The 15,915-nt window shown below is 51.9% G+C and overlaps 1 protein-coding gene across 1 annotated transcript in view; it reads right to left on the bottom strand.

Moving 5' to 3' along the window:
• LOC107215970 (myosin-7-like) overlaps positions 1 to 14,886 on the bottom strand; it is a 16,425-nt gene extending 1,539 nt beyond the window's left edge. The window contains exons 1-36 of the mRNA XM_019009176.1: positions 14,705 to 14,886; positions 13,682 to 13,883; positions 13,032 to 13,175; positions 12,304 to 12,460; positions 12,114 to 12,141; positions 11,913 to 12,021; positions 11,736 to 11,828; positions 11,551 to 11,614; positions 10,930 to 11,028; positions 10,689 to 10,792; positions 10,016 to 10,154; positions 9,662 to 9,930; positions 9,196 to 9,366; positions 8,731 to 9,040; positions 8,583 to 8,650; positions 8,357 to 8,444; positions 8,123 to 8,240; positions 7,912 to 8,035; positions 7,631 to 7,767; positions 7,422 to 7,548; positions 7,181 to 7,309; positions 6,868 to 7,110; positions 6,342 to 6,518; positions 6,083 to 6,228; positions 5,900 to 5,990; positions 4,839 to 5,228; positions 4,623 to 4,749; positions 4,402 to 4,520; positions 3,819 to 4,015; positions 3,443 to 3,626; positions 3,041 to 3,206; positions 2,830 to 2,954; positions 2,439 to 2,747; positions 2,148 to 2,351; positions 384 to 509; positions 6 to 281 (exon numbers count right to left, since the gene is read on the bottom strand). Coding sequence (XP_018864721.1) covers positions 6 to 281; positions 384 to 509; positions 2,148 to 2,351; positions 2,439 to 2,747; positions 2,830 to 2,954; positions 3,041 to 3,206; positions 3,443 to 3,626; positions 3,819 to 4,015; positions 4,402 to 4,520; positions 4,623 to 4,749; positions 4,839 to 5,228; positions 5,900 to 5,990; positions 6,083 to 6,228; positions 6,342 to 6,518; positions 6,868 to 7,110; positions 7,181 to 7,309; positions 7,422 to 7,548; positions 7,631 to 7,767; positions 7,912 to 8,035; positions 8,123 to 8,240; positions 8,357 to 8,444; positions 8,583 to 8,650; positions 8,731 to 9,040; positions 9,196 to 9,366; positions 9,662 to 9,930; positions 10,016 to 10,154; positions 10,689 to 10,792; positions 10,930 to 11,028; positions 11,551 to 11,614; positions 11,736 to 11,828; positions 11,913 to 12,021; positions 12,114 to 12,141; positions 12,304 to 12,460; positions 13,032 to 13,175; positions 13,682 to 13,883; positions 14,705 to 14,844 — 5,700 coding nt within the window. The 5' untranslated portion in view covers positions 14,845 to 14,886. The remainder of the gene's footprint in view (positions 1 to 5; positions 282 to 383; positions 510 to 2,147; positions 2,352 to 2,438; positions 2,748 to 2,829; positions 2,955 to 3,040; positions 3,207 to 3,442; positions 3,627 to 3,818; positions 4,016 to 4,401; positions 4,521 to 4,622; positions 4,750 to 4,838; positions 5,229 to 5,899; positions 5,991 to 6,082; positions 6,229 to 6,341; positions 6,519 to 6,867; positions 7,111 to 7,180; positions 7,310 to 7,421; positions 7,549 to 7,630; positions 7,768 to 7,911; positions 8,036 to 8,122; positions 8,241 to 8,356; positions 8,445 to 8,582; positions 8,651 to 8,730; positions 9,041 to 9,195; positions 9,367 to 9,661; positions 9,931 to 10,015; positions 10,155 to 10,688; positions 10,793 to 10,929; positions 11,029 to 11,550; positions 11,615 to 11,735; positions 11,829 to 11,912; positions 12,022 to 12,113; positions 12,142 to 12,303; positions 12,461 to 13,031; positions 13,176 to 13,681; positions 13,884 to 14,704) is intronic.
• Between the last annotated feature and the right edge of the window lie 1,029 nt (positions 14,887 to 15,915).

The following is a 15,915-nucleotide window of genomic DNA, read 5'->3' as shown; positions in this document are numbered from 1 at the left end:
CCCACCTGGTAGCTGAGCTCCTTTACACGACGCTCAGACTTGCGGAGTCCCTTGACACTCTCAGCATTGCGCTTCTGCTCAGCTTCCAGCTCATTCTCCAGCTCCCGCACTCGAGCCTCCAGCTTCTGCAGCTGCTTCTTGCCCCCTTTGAGGGCCAACTGCTCAGCCTCATCCAATCTCATCTGCAGGTCCTTGATGGTCTGCTCCATGTTCTTCTTCATCCGCTCCAGATGAGCGCTGGTATCCTGTTCCTTCTTCAGCTCCTCTGCCATCATGGCCGCCTGCCCAAGGAGAGAAGCAAGCAGAGAAGGAGGACCAAAGCATGTTCTCCGTTACACACCAGTGGAAGGTATCCTAGATGTTGGTCCCACCATGGCACTCACATCAGTGATGGCTTTCTTGGCCTTTTCCTCAGCATTCCTGCACTCCTGGATGGCCTCTTCCACCTCTGTCTGCAGCTGGGAGATGTCGGCCTCCATCTTCTTCTTCTGGTTGATGAGGCTGGTGTTCTAGAGTTAGAGGAGAGGATCTCAGGAGGTGTCTCTTCAACTGATGACCTACCCTTCTTCTACTCCCATGGGTTCAATGCCCCCTTACTCCCTGCCAACTCTGCAGGCTGAAAGGATCTGGAGATCTTGGTAAATCAACCCATTAGAAGCCCACACCCGTGGATGGAGGTGACCTCTGTCCTTGAAAGCATGTGAGGTTGTGGTAGTTTGACATTTAGGGAAAGGAGTAAGAACCACCCATGGAAGTGATTTCTTTGAGAGAAGCTGCTGGGAGCTGCTTCTGTGCCTGAGATAGGCCAATAGCTGGCCAGTTCTGAGAACTAAAAGCGTTTTGCACCATTGAAAATTAGGTCCACCTCTGTGAATTCCTCTTTTAAAAACCACAAGCCCAAGAACTCTCTCTTTTTTTCTGGCCTTGAAAGGTAGAAGAGCTCTGTTGAAGCCGGCCCTGCTCCCCCATGGCCTGGTGGCTGGGCCAGACCCCAGTGGCTCCCGGGCGGGAGGATGGAGGTCAGGGGAGGGGGCCCAGCCCCAGGCTGGGCCAGGCCACAGCTGCTGACACTCACCAACCTCCATCCCAGCCTGCACAGATGGCTCCAGGACAAGGATTGTCCACTCCTCCCAGCGGGTTCAGGGCTGAGGGAGGCACTAACATGGCCTGAAATCTATGTTAGTGTGACTAACACTGTGACTGCCACAACCTGGGAAAGATTTAACCCTTTCACTACACAGATGAGACCAGCAGACCTTGTCCCTCTCTCCAGGAAAAGAAATGGATGGAGTGACATGTAGAGAGAAAATATGAAAACATCAAGGTCAGTAAAAGAAAGAGTTGAGCCTCAGATGGAAGAGGGATGAGGAGATGCCAAATGGGGCTGATATATTTTTTTAATATGGCCATGGAGATGAACAATGATATACTGAAAATATCTTCTTTAATTCATAAAAGAGTATTGGGGGAATGAAGTATTCAAACTAAATTTGAGCAGAGGTATCCATTGATGAAGCTAAGCAGATGTTCGAGTAGCTGTAATCCCATGAGACACTTAAACAGAGAGAGAGAGATGAGAGTTGATGAAGGTCCTTTGCCTCCAGGGAGAGAAGAAGGAAACCTCTATTCCCAGAGATGATCACAGAGACAGATGGAGAGAACTTTGAATAACTCATCCTTAAAATAATACCCCTTGAGTTCATGGTCCATGGACACACCTCTAGGAGGGCTGTGAAGATGGAAGGAAATTTCATGATGGCAGAATTTTACCCAGGTGGCTGCTATTCATAGAAATGAAAAGCCACGAGGACTATTTCTTGTGGAGAAGTCTCCATGGCATGACAAGAGAAAACTCCTCTCTCTCCAAAGACTGAGAGAAGACAATTGTAGAGTTGGTACTGTCTTAACATCCCAGGTTTTGTCTCTACATTGTCATTTGGGAAAGGAAAAAGTTGGGCAGAGGGAGGAAAGGTTTCTGGAGGTTTTATTCTGGTTTCTTATTCTTGTAGTCCTGTTAATAAAGTTTCTTTACTTCTTTTAAGTTTTAAGTCTGTTTTGCCCTTCTCCTAATCCGTATCTCACAGTGAGAAATGCGTAAATGCCCTGGTGATTCTATCCAGCGCTAAAACCCATCTCAGAGGTCTCACCTGTGAGTGGAGAAGCTGGACCCTCTCACTGGCTTCAATCAGCTCCTGCTCAGCCAACTTGCGGGCCCTCTCAGTCTGTTCCACAACTGCCTGCATCTCCTCCAGCTCCGATTGGAGGAGGCTGTTTCTCCTCTCCACAATAGCAATATTCTCATTCAGATCTTCATTGGCTCTTACCGCATCATCCAGCTGCAGCTGGGTATCCTGTTAGGATAAATAGGATGGACATCAACCAGCAGCTTATGGGGTTAGGGGGCTAGGAAGACCTCCTTACAGGTGTGGTAATCCCACCTTGAGGTGAGCCTGGGCTCCTTTCAGGTGGCACTGAGCCTCAGCAGCCATGCGGTTGGCATGGCTGAGCTGAATCTCCATCTCATTGAGATCACCCTCCATCTTCTTCTTCAGCCTCAGGGCCTCGTTGCGGCTCCGGGTCTCAGCATCCAGAGAGGTCTGCAGTGAGTCCACCACCCGCAGGTGGTTGCGCTTGGCTTGCTCCATCTCCTCATCCTTCTCAGCCAGCTTGCGCTCATAGTCTGCCTTGACCTGGTTGAACTCCAGTTGAGCCCTCAGAATCTTTCCCTCCTCGTGCTCCAGAGAGGCCTGGTGGAGACAAAGAGAAATTAGGGGGCCACAGAGAAGACTAGGACAAATTAGGGCCTTACAGGGGTGTGATTTGGCTCACTTCAGCCTCCTCCAGTGCAGCCTGGAGCTCCAGTTTCTCGGCATCCAGCTGCTTCCGGACCTTCTCCAGTTCATGGATGGTCTTGTGGCTGCCACCCAGCTGCTCTGTCAGGTCTGAGATCTCCTCTGCCCAGATGATAACCCATCAGTAGTGGAATACAACAAGGTAATGGAATACAACAAGGTGGGCAGCGGGAGGACCACAGTCTCACCTTGGAGATTCTTGTTTTCCCTCTTTAAAGTCTCTAAGTGATCAAGTGACTCCTCATAGGCATTTTTCAGCTTGAAGAGCTCAGTGCTGAGGGATCTGGCCTCCTTCTGCGATGCCTCCAGCTCCATCTGTGACTCTTCAAACTTCTGCTTCCACTCAGACAAGATCTGTGAGGACCCCACCTGCTCAGCTACTGTTTTTCCCATGAAGAACTTTCTTTCCATCTTCCTCCTCCTTTCCCCAATACTCTCCTGAAAGGGACTTGAAGCTCTGCTAAAATATGGCCCTTGAAAGTTGTTCAGCTTTCTTCTGGACTTCTGCTTGTTTTTGATTCATGGGACCTGCATTTCTCTACCCCCTTCCCACCCTTCTCCTTCCCCCTTTCTACCCTTTGTCCTCCTACCTTGTCAAAGTTTCTCTGCTTCTTGTCCAATGCAGCAGCTGCTGCATTTGACCGCTCCAGGTCTGCCATGAGATCTTCAATCTCATTTTGCAGTCGGTGCTTGGTCTTCTCCAGGGAGGAACACTTGGCATTGACTGCCTCCACCGCCTCCTCAGCCTCCTGCAGCCGCTGGGCCAGCTTCTTCCTGCCATGGGAGAAAACCTGGCTGTGGTGACCCATGGATCAAGTGAGTCAACTCAAACCTTCTTCCACCCACTGGTCAGCTGAAGCTCTGGATATCTACCATCTCCATATACCTATACGTTTTCCAGATTCTTCTAAAGTGGAAGGGTGTCCACTCTCCCCTGCCCTGAGATGCCTGCCTGAGATTACTCACTTGGCCTCCTCCAGCTCCTCAGTGCGCTGGATGGCATCTGTCTCATACTTGGTCCTCCATTGTGCTACCTCAGAGTTGGCCTTGGAGAGTGAGCGCTGGAGCTCAGCTTTAGCCTCTGTCTCCTCCTCATACTGCTCCCTGAGGAGGTCGCAGTCATGCCGGGTCGACTGGAGGGCATGGGCCAGTGCATTCTTGGCCTGGGAGGGAGAGGCAAGGAGAAGGTGAACTTGAGCTATATGTAGGTCCTCAAACTTAGTAAGCACTGGCATTTCTAAGCCAAACCTTCATCCCACCCAAATTCAGTACATCTAGACCCAGAGAGATCTAAAAATGGGTATCTCTAGTTTGACCCAGTCCCCTCATCCAATGCTATTCAACCATCATAGGCCAACCCAGCTGCTTCAGATCTGACCTGCTTAGCCCAGCCTCTCAGCTGTTAGACCAATGTAACCCAACTCAACCACTCTTAGATGCAACCACCTCACTTAACTGGTGTGAACTTGACTTTCATTTGGTGCTACCAATGAAAGTGCTTGTTTTGTGGCCTTCCTGGAAACCCTATCAGCCATCCCACAAACCTCACCTTCATCTCCTCCTCCAGCTGCCTCTTCAAGTCCTCCATCTGCTGGGTGTATGACTGCTTGCCCCTAGTTAATTGAGAGACAAGGGCCTCCTTTTCCTCCAGCTGGCGGGACAGTTCTCCTGCAGAGGTAGGGCAGGTTTTCAAGGGTGTGGCAGGGATTGAAGATGTGGGACAGGGGCTGAGAATGTGGGGTGAGGGATATGGTGGGTCAGAGTTCCCACCATTCTCAGTCTGGAGCTTGGCCCGTTGGGTGCTAGTGTCATTGAGGACTCGTTGTGTCTCCTCCAGCTTGGCCCTGTGTTCAGCTGCCTGGTCCTCCATGGTGCGAGAGATCTTCTCCATGCCCACCTTGGAGGAGGAAATTATGGAGGGAAGGAATGAAGCAGGAGAATGATGCCCATGGAGGAGACAAGATGTTCACCTTGCCCTCCTTCTACCTTGGCCTTTATTAGTTGCTCCATGTTGGAGCTGAGGTCATCCAGCTCCAGCTTGAGCTCACTCTTCTCCTTCTCCAGCTTCTGTTTGACACGCTGTAAGTTGTCAATCTGCTCGCTGAGCTCAGCCACACTGTCGGCGTGTTTCTTGCGCAGTGCTGCAGCTGTGGCCTCATGCCGCAGTGTGGCCTCTTCCAGATCCCGCCGCATCTTCTGGAACTCTGCCTCCCGCTTCTTGTTGAGCTCAATCTGCACTGATGTGGCACCACCTGCCTCCTCCAGACGCTCACTGATCTCCTCCAGCTCTCGTGACAAGTCTGAGCGCAGCTTCTCCACTTTGGCTCTGCCTGTCCTCTCTGCTTCCAGCTCTTCCTCCAGCTCCTCAATCCGTGCCTGTGCTCCAGGGATGAACGTGTTTTCAGCAGACTTGGTTTTACCCAGCTTCTCCACTCAACCAATCAAGCTGGAGAGTTCTTTAAGTCAATTCAAATCAACCCAACCAATTGTAGATTCTTCAGCTCAACCCAGACAACTGTAGACCCTTCACCTCAACCAGTCTTGATCCCATCCAGCTCTCTTCAACCTAGTCAAGATCTGAGCTCTCCAGATCAACCTGGCCTTATTTGAAGACACTCCACCTTCTCAAGTTACCTTGAGATTTTCAAATGCAACTGGTCTTGAGGACATTCAACTCAGCCAGTCCTAGAACTGACTGGACTAACGGACAACTCAGCACACACTTCTCTAAGGACATTGGAATGAACATGATTCAACCCAGATGGTCTGCTCATCTCAGATGATTCTACCCAAGACGCTCTTTCTACCCTGAGTACTCCAAACCCATTGGTTCAACTCAACCCCCATGAAAGCCAACCTGTCCAGGAGCCCATGAGTCATTTCAAGGCAATAAATGACAGAGGTTCTAGGACAAGAGACATGCCATGGGCTTCCAACCTCAGGTGGGTGGCACACTGGTTTAGGTCCTTCTCATAAAGATATGAAGAAGATAATGGGGAGGACCAGTTCCTTTTTCTGCTTGACCCCCAACCTGAAGCCCACCTCACCTGAAGCTCTTTGAGCTTCTTCTGGAGCTGGGCTCCAACTGCTTGCTCATCCTCAATTCTGGTGTTCAGGGCATTGAGCTCAAAGTCTTTCCTAAGTGTGGGGAGACACATCAGTAAGTTATTCTCCCAAGTGCTCAGCAGAGGTGTTAAAGGCAAAGGAAAAGCAAGTGTGCAGGCCCTTACTTTTTCAGCCTTTCATCCAGTTGTTGCTTGTCATTCTCCAGGTCCATGATATTCTCCTGAGCCAGCTTCAAATCACCTTCCAACTTCCTTTTGACCCGTTCTAGATCCATCCGGACCTTCTTCTCTTGCTCCAGTGAACTCTCCAGCTGCAAGTGAGGCAGACACAAACCCATCAGCCCCCACAAATACACACTCCAGAAGGACTTCCACACCCCAAGGGACCAGCTATATGCCTGTTGTGAGACTGGCCTATACTCACGTCATCCACTTGCTGTTCCAGCTTGACTTTGGCCTTTGTCAAGGTGTTGACTTTGTCTTCCTCTGCCTGCAGGTCATCCAGTGCTTGCTGGTGAGATTCTTGCAGGGCCTTCTTCTCCTTTGTTAGCTTGACAATGATCTCATCCAGCCCAGCCATCTCCTCTGTGAGGTTTTTCACCTGCAGGAGGAGAAATATCAAGCCTCCAGTTTGGTACCGGAGGTAGGACAAGAGACAGGATGTTGTTCTTGCTCTTTGTGATGATGGGTCTAAGTCAGGCGATTTAGGAAAACATAACCTTGGTTCTTGGTGATGCAATTCAACCAGCCTCAGATCATCACAACCCAACCCAAGCATTTTTGGGTCTTCATGACCCAACTCATCCAGCCTTGAATTTGGCCGCCCAAACAGCCTTGATTCTTTTCAACCCAACCCAACTAGCCTTGGGTCTTCACCAGACTCTCCTTACTTTGGCTTGAGTCAGCTCAATTCCCTACAGTTTGAGGTCAAGACCTTTCCCCATTTTCACCTTGTTCTCAGTGGCATGTTTCTCCTTTTCCACCTTGGCCAATGACAACTCCAGGTCATCAATGTCCTTCTTCAGTTCTGAGCATTCATCCTCCAGCTTCCTCTTTTTTGCTGTCAACTCAGCATTCATCTCCTCCTCATCCTCTATCCGCTCAGTCATCTCCTTCACCTTGGCCTCCAGCTGGATCTTGTTTTTGATCAGCTGGTCACAGCGCTCCTCAGCGTCAGCCAGGTTGTCTTGCTCCTGGAAGGGGCAAGCTTGGTTTAAGGTGAACGAAAAAAGAGTGAGGGGCTGGGACATCTAGGTCACTCACAGCCTGCACTTGGAGCTGAAGGTCATTCTTCTCTTGCAACATGGAGACCATCTTCTCCTCCAGCTCCTTCCGCCGGGCTTCTGACTTCTCTAAGGCCTCCTTCAGCCGCCCAAACTCTTCTTTCATGTTCTGTGGGAGGCAAAAAGGTGCCATGTAAATCTCATTTCTTCCTTTTTGTCCCCACATACCACTTCCTCTCTCCATCCACCCACCCACCTTGCCCCCCATGGCCCTGTCCTACCTGCATCTCTTTCTCTGTCTCAGCACTCTTCAACAAGGGCTTGATCTTGAAGTAGAGTTTCATCCAAGGCCAGTTCTTCACCCCCATGAAGGCCCTGATATTCCACTGGATCACCAGCAATGAGTCCCTGGAGAAGCCACATCAAGATGTGGGTCACCAGAGGCTTCCACTCAACATGGATGCAATACCATCTCTATCTCACCACTTACCGGCGCTCTAGGATCTTTTTGAACTCCTGACGGGACAGGAAACCACGGACTTGGGCCTGCAAGCGGGTCATGATCCGGGCCAGGCGCTCATCCCTCATTTCCTCCAGCAGCCCCAGCAGCCCAGCCTTGAAGAAGACCTTTGAGGAGAGATGAAGGTAAGTGCTGATGGAGGTGGAGGGATGGGTAGACAAGTAGATGACGGGACCATAAAGTCCATCTGGTCCTACCATGAAAACCTTGTGGATGGTGGGACCACCATAACTAAGAGCAAGTGACCTCACCTTGGTGTGTCCAAACTTGTACTGGTTGTGGTCAATATCAAGGGATCCCAGGAGCTTCTCAGCGCCCTTGCGGCTGTCAATGAACTGCCCCTCAGGGATGGCGGCAGGGTTCAGGATGCGGTACCTGGTGAGGAGAGAGGACAGGAAACCTCTGAAATCAGTCCCAGTGGCGTTGTCCACCCCATCCCCACATTTTCTCCTCTGTGCCTACCGCTGGCGGAAGTCCCCATAGAGTATGCGGTTGGGGAAGCCCTTGCGGCAGATGCGGATGCCTTCCAGCACTCCATTGCAGCGGAGCTGGTGCATTACCAGAGGGTTGTTCATCACACCTGGTGGGTCATCAAGACTGGTGAGTCAAGGCCTGCCCCAAAGCACTGTTCCCCACCACCACCTTTGGCCGGGGCCCAGCACTGTCCTCTGGATCAACCTTCAGGGATCAGCTCACCGGGAGACTTGGTCTCATTGGGGATGATGCAGCGGACGAAATGAGGGTGGGTAGACCGCAGGTTGGTCATCAACTTGTTGAGATTCTCCTGAAAGATGGAGGAGGAGGTGATGAAGATAATGAATACACCCCACCAGCCTATCCCACCAAGGGTCATCCCTTGCCCTAGGAAATTTTTTCCACACCCACACACCCTGGGGCCCATGAATAACCCTTGCACTCTCACCCGATGCAGAGCAGAGACAGTTTGGAAGGAGGAACCTTTCTTCTTAGCTCCTTTCCCCTTCTCCACAGCTGTTGGAGAAGAAAGGATGAGATAGGACAGAGACAGTCTGGGAAGAAGCCCAGATGATGAGGAAGGGGGTTCCTCTTACGTGCATCAGCCCCAGCATAGTTGGCAAAGAGGTTGGCCAAGAGTTTCAGGGCTGATTTCTGGTAGAGCCCCACCACCGTCTCATTGAGGGGGTCCTTGTTCTTCTGCAGCCAGCCAATGATGTTGTAGTCCACTGTCCCAGCATAGTGGACAAGGGCAAAGTGGGCCTCTTGTTTCCCCTTGACATTACGTGGCTTCCCAAAGTTGGCCGACTTGCCCAGGTGATTATCAAAGAGCTTGGCCTTGAATGTCATGTCTGTGGCCTTTGGAAACATGCATTCCTCCTCCAGGATGGACATGATTCCCATGGGCTAGGAAGAAAAAAACTTTGTTGGCTACAGTACAAGTTGGGTAGTACCAAGTACAACCCAACTTGCCAACTTTGGGATTCCTGCTAAGCTGCAACTGAAAGGACCCTTCCCCAGAGGTCCCTTCAGCCCCCACAAGACCCTGAGGGAGGTGGTACCTTCTCAATGAGGTCAATGCAGGCCTGGAGGTCCATGCCAAAGTCAATGAACTCCCACTCAATGCCCTCCTTCTTGTATTCCTCCTGCTCCAGCACGAACATGTGGTGGTTGAAAAACTGCTGCAGCTTCTCATTGGTGAAGTTGATGCAGAGCTGCTCGAAGCTGTTGAACTGGGGAAGGAGAGAGGAGATGGCAAACAAGGTTAAATGGATCAACTCAACACTCAACGGGGTCAACAGAATGCTTTATGAGATCTATAGGTGAACCTGAGTCCCAACCAGGTTAACAGAATGGCCAGTAGTATCAATGAGGTCAACTCAACACCCAAGAGGATCAACACAAGGCCCAAAGAGATCCAGTTTCCAGAAGAGGACAACATGAAGCTTCAGAAGTTTATCTCAACACTCAACTGGATCAACACAACCCCCAAGAGGACAAATACCCTGCCAGCCCCTCAGTCCTCACATCAAAGATCTCAAATCCTGCAATGTCCAGCACACCAATGAAGTACTGCCTTGGCTGCTTGGTGTCCAGGGAGTTGTTGATCCTCACCACCATCCAGTTGAACATCTTCTCATATACAGCCTTGGCCAAGGCCCCAATGGAGTAGTATACCTGCTGGACATTCTGCCCCTTGGTGACATATTCATTGCCCACCTTTACCCGAGGGTGACACAACCCCTTGAGAAGGTCAGCTGAGTTCAGCCCCATCAAGTAGGCTGACTTGTCAGCATCTGCAGAGTGTCAAAAAGAAGACATGCTGTCAGATTCCACTTAACCTGGTGACCTCAAGACCTATGTCATCCTGTACCCACTCACCTTCAGTACCATCTGGTTCTGCCTGCTCTTCCCGTTGCTTCTGCTTGAACTTCATGTTGCCAAAGTGCATGATGGCGCCCGTCAGCTTGTAGACACCAGCCTTTTCCTCAGCCGTGAAGCCCAGGACATCAAAAGCACTCTGGATGATAGGTAGAAGGGGGTGGGAGAGAGCCTTGCCACCAGATGTGGTCATGACTCTCTGCTGGCCACGATTTGTGTCCCTCTGCCCTTCCAGCTTATAAACTCCTCCATCCATCTGTGGACTAATCCAACCATGGACTCACCTATTATGGATTCACTTATCCATACATCCATTGACTCATCCATCCATGGGCTCATCCATTCACCATTAACTCCATCCATGCATCCATGGGCTCATTCATTTGAGGACTTGTTCACCCATGGACACATCTGTCCATCTAAGTAGTCCCCTACCTGTTTTTTCTCCACCCACAACCCCCTCCACCCTCTGCCTCCTGTCCTACCTTCTGTCCCTCACCGCACATCATCACAGTCCACCAACCCACCATCTTCCACCCTTCCTATCCTCTACTTCTCATCCCTATGTTCCTCCTCTCCCCTACCCATCCATCTTCTACAATTTCAACCATCCACCTGGCACTTCACCTTCAACACATCATGGGGATGTCCACCTGCCCACCCCACCACTTACATCGGTTGCCAACAGCTCTTCAGAGTCATCGATGGAGGCCACAGTCACCTCTCCTTGGGAGACATAACTGTAGTCATAGGGGTTGTTTGTGATGAGAAGCATCTCTGTTCCATGGGCCCAGGATAGAGAGAAAAACTGAGCATTTGCACTGGCTAAAAAGCCCCAATCATCCTTAATTACCCCAGGAGCAGAGAATTGGAGGAGAGGAAGCAGAAGACTCAAGGCCAAGCACCCTACTCACCCAGCAGCTCTGGCTTCTTATTGGAGAGGATCTGGTAAAAGATGTGGTAGTTTCTTTCAGCCTTCAGCTGGAAAATGACACGTGACTTCTCCAGGAGATCTGGGGTGGGTATGAAGAGAAGATGGGTGGAAGTCAGGAGGAGGAGATGGGTTGAGATAAGGAGAGATGGATGATAGGATGAGGAGATGGAAAAGGAGGGGTATCTGGATGGGGGGATGAGGAGATGGAGGGAAGAAGAGAGGAAAATGGAAGGTCAGATGGATAGTTAGATGAGATGATGGATCCATCAACTGTGAAGACAGATGAAGGGATGGACATGGGTGGGGGCAAGGAGGGAGGGAGGGAGATAGCCACAAGGAGGTGGAGGTACAAAGAATTGGAGATGGAGGGTCAGGTGGATGGTGGGATAAGGAGATGAAGAGGTGATTGGATGGAGGGACAAATGGAGATATGTATGGATGAAGAGTTCCTGGGTGGATGGATGAAGTTCATGGGTGGATGGAGGAGTCCATACATGGATGAGTCCTAGGACGGATGAATAAATGCATGGATAGATAAGTCCATGGATGGATGGATGATGGACTACAAGACATCTTCCCCTTGGTCTTTCAACCCACTTACAGGTCTCAATGTCAGCTGATGCCAACTTCCCCGTGGCCCCAAAATGGATCCGGATGAACTTCCCCTGGGAAAGCAGTGGCAGGAGGTAGAGGTGGCTGTCTTCATGCAGCAGATCCCACACCATAGAACCTGTCCCACAAACTGCCCCACAGACCTTTCCTCATAGAACCCACTCCATCACTCACAAATCGGGATGAGTTGTCATTGCGAAGGGTCTTGGCATTGCCAAAGGCTTCCAAGGCAGGGTTGGCCTGGATGATTTGGTCCTCCAGGGTGCCCTGGATGAGGTGGGACAAAGCTGGGTGTGGACACCCCTGGGTGGACACACTCTCTGCCAAGGGCACATGGACTGAGGCACTCACCTTGCTGCTATTGGTCACCTCCTTCTTGCGGTCACCAATGGCAGCAATGCTGGCAAAGTATTGGATGACTCTCTTGGTGTTGACTGTCTTCCCTGCCCCGGATTCTCCGCTGGGAGGGCAACAGTGAGATATTGGATAACACCCTGGTGGATCCTTTATCCCACCCCACTACTGGGGGGAATGGACAAAGCAGGGCCTTACGTGATGAGGATGGACTGGTTCTCTCGGTCTGCCAAGGAAAGAGAGGACTCAGGTGGGATGAAGTTGGGAAACATGCTTGAGGTCTTGGGGTTGGGGTTCTCCATCTTCCCAGGTGAGAACCAGTTCTAAGTCAGGAGCCATTATTTGGAGTGGGGTCTTTTAGTTTAAGGTCCTTACAGAACATCCTTACCTGTCAGCATGTTCTGGTAGGCATTGTCAGAGATGGAGAAGATATGGGGTGGAGCTTCACTCCGCTTCTTTCCCCGGTAGGCAGCCACCACCTCAGCATTGTAGACGGGCAACCACTTATAGGGGTTGACAGTCACGCAGAAGAGCCCTGAGTAGGTCTGGAGAAAAGGGCAGGTAGGTCAGAATCAGGAGGTGTCACCCCACCAGGTGAGGACATTCTAGGTCTAGGTGGCCCAAGGGATATAGTGACAGGATGTCCTGATTTTGATTGTCCGAAAAGGGGCTGAAGAAAGGACATCTCAGTACTGGATGGCCCACAACATGCCGAGATGGGACATCTCATGTGCCAGTGGCCCAAGGGGTCTGGGGATAGAACATACTATATCCCATGAAGGGGGCTATTAAAGTGACATCTTGGATCTGGGTGGCCAAAGGGGACAGGGGATGCAACATCTCAGGTCTTGGTGGCTGAGGCAGTCTAGAAATGGGATATCTTGGGTCTGGGTGGCCCAAGGGAGCTGGAGAAGGGCCACCAGGTTCCAGGTGTCCCAAAATCCATGAAAAAGCCACACCAGGTTTAGGTGGCCCATAGACTCTCTGGAAGGCCCATCTGGTTCCAGGAATCCCAAGAGCTTTGGGGAAAAGTCACTAGTTTTCATCCACCCCATAGGCTGTGAGGAAGGCCCCGCCTACTTCCCGGGTGCTCCACGGGCTTGTGGGAAGGCTCACATAGATCAACCAAGAGGCATAGCGCTCCTTGAGGTTATAGAGGACGGCAGGTTCATGGAGGAAGGTCAGCATAGCCATGTCCTCAATCTTGTCAAATTTGGGGGGATTCTGCTGGTGAATGTCAGCTTCCTTCACCGTCACTGTCTGGGGGGAATGGGGAGATATGAGGGTGGAGGTTGCAAGGTGTCCATGGTTTGAGGAGTGCCCCATGGGGTAGGGGGTGCTGTATTGGTAGGATTTCTTCCATGCGTTGGGAGAGGTCTCATATGGGTTGGGGACTACCTCCCATCGGTTGGGAGTCTTCAGTGGGTCAGGGCCTCCACCACTATCAGTCTGGTTTCCCCCTCCTCTGTTTGCTCCCCCCCAAACTTTCAACCCCACTCCCTCCTTTGACCCCTCCCCCATTAATTTTATCCCATTAACCCCTCCCTCCTTAGTTCTTTACCCCCCTACTTCCCACCAACCCCTCAACCCCCATGATGCCCAACCCCCCCTTTCTTTCCCCCACCTGCCATCTTTGCCCCCACCTTCCATCAACCCTTCCCATCCTTAACCCCTTCCTCCATTACCCCCTCACCCCCATTAATCTTTTGCCCTAAATGGCCACTTGCCCCGCTCCCCTCACCCACCCCTATCCCTCAGTTGCCTACCTCTCCCAGCTCAGTCTGGACGGTGGCCTCCCCTCCTTGCCGCCCCATCACCCGTCCCCGAACAAACTCTTCTCGGGGATGGGGGACAAAGCACTCGCTGCGGGGGTCAAAGGGTCTGGTCTGTGCTGCCAGCCGCTCCCTCTCCCCTGGCCGCAGGAAGGGGGCTGCTGCCCCAAGTGCTGCTAGCACTGCGTCTGCCATCCTGCCCAACACAGACAGAGACCCTGCATCACCTGGGGAAGTGTGAGGCTCACACAACCCCATTTGCCGCACCCCATTGCCATGTATGGGCCCCTATAGCTATGCCCAGACACCTATGGTTGTGCCAGACACTATAGCCAGATACAGCTTTGTAGCTGTGCACAGCCCCGTTCAGGGGTCCCAATAGATGTGCAGAGAGCCCTATAGCCCTCTGCACACCCAAATAGTCATGCACTGCCCCATGCACAGATTGCAGTAGTGATTCAGAGACTCCGTGCAAGGACCCCTATAGCCATTAAAGGACCCTTAATAGTGATGTACAGAACCTCATTGTTGTGTATGGCCCCAAGCACAGAATCCTACAGCCATTCATAACCCCAAGTATTGAGCCCTATACAGTGCACAGACCCCTATAGCTGTAGGCAGACCCCTATAGTCATGCAGGGACCCCAATACCTATGCATCACCCCATGTACAGACTTCTGTACTGATACAGGCACCTCCACAACCAGGGACCACCAACCCCTGGTGTGATACATGGAACCCTGCAACACGAAAACCCCTATAGCCATGCACAGACCCCCACAGTGGTTCAGGCATCCCTACAGTGATGCACAGAGACCCATAGCAGTGCAGGGACCCCTATAACAATGCAGGGAACCTTAGAGTCCTGCGCAGCCCCATATGCAGACTCCCATAGCAAAGTATGGATCCCCTGTAGTGATGTGCAGACCCTACTGCAACACATACACCCTACAGCAGCATAGCCACCCCTCCTCCCCAAGCATCCGTTTCCATGATGCCCCACAACATCACACTCACCTGCAGTCTGTAGATCTAGCAGGTAAGATGAAGGGAGCTGGAAGGACATGCAGGGGATGAGTAGGGCCACACCCCATGCCCCCTACTGACCCTCTTTGCCCCATAGACTCCTTTATGCCCCTTAGATCACTTTGCCACATAGACCCCTGGGTGCCCCACAGGCTATCAGTGTCCCCTTGATTGCTGTGTTTTACCCCACAGTTTCCCTCACTACTTCTTAGGTCCTCTGTGCCTCATAACCCCATGTGTACCCCACAGGTCCCCACACCCTAGAGAACCCCTATGTGTCCCATAGGCCCCCTGTGCCCCATATCCCCCACAGATTCCTGTGCCCCATAGACCCCCATATGCTCCATAACCCTCCTGTGCACCCCATAACTCCCCATATCATCCCTCAGCTCTTCATATCCACATCCCATATTCCCACTATGCTCCCCACCCTCTCCCTCTCTGCCCCACGCCAACACCTATGCCAGCCCCGCAGCCCCAAGGCCTTTATAGACCATCATGAGATGGGGAGGGGAGGAGCATTCCTGGGGAGGGGGTGGCTGATAAGAGGGGGGCACCTCCCACCCACTTCCCCAGCCACAAGGTGGCATCTCTCCAGTGACCCTGGCATCCAAGACCCACATATTCACCTCACAGGATGATCTATGGGGCAGAGCTGTAGGGGTGAGCAAGGGCTGTCCTTTTAGGGGTGGGATGTGAGGTATGCTGGGGGCCTGGATGCCTGGGTCTCTTGTGCAGGAGGTGTCTATGAAGCCCAGACGTCTGGATCCCTTGGGGTGGGGGGGTGCAGGCAAGGGGGCAAGGAGAGAAAACTTTGGAGCCCTGGTGCCAGGGTCCCTTGTGTGTGTGTGTGTGATCTAGGGGGTCCGGGGTGCTTTGGTGGGATTTGTGATGATTCTATGGGTCTCAGACGCCTGGGTTTTCTATGGGTCTCAGATGCCTGGGTTTCTTGGGGGGTGGTCTATAGAGCCCAAATGCTTGGGTTCTTTGTGCATGGAGGGGATCTATAGGGCTAGGACTCCAGGGACCCTTGTGAAGGGGGAACCTATGTGGCCTGGACGCCTGGGTGTTTGGCCAATGTCCTGTCACTCGTGGGGTGGTGACAGCTCTACCCTGCCAGGTCTATATTGGGACATGGCTGGAGAGTGGGGGCGAGATTGTTATCTTGTCCACCATGGGGCCAGCAGGGTTCTGAAAGATGG

This window comes from Parus major, chromosome 2 (assembly GCF_001522545.3).
Source record: "Parus major isolate Abel chromosome 2, Parus_major1.1, whole genome shotgun sequence".
In the NCBI taxonomy this organism is placed as follows: Eukaryota; Metazoa; Chordata; class Aves; order Passeriformes; family Paridae; genus Parus; species Parus major.
This window is presented reverse-complemented; position numbering and strand designations above follow the sequence as displayed.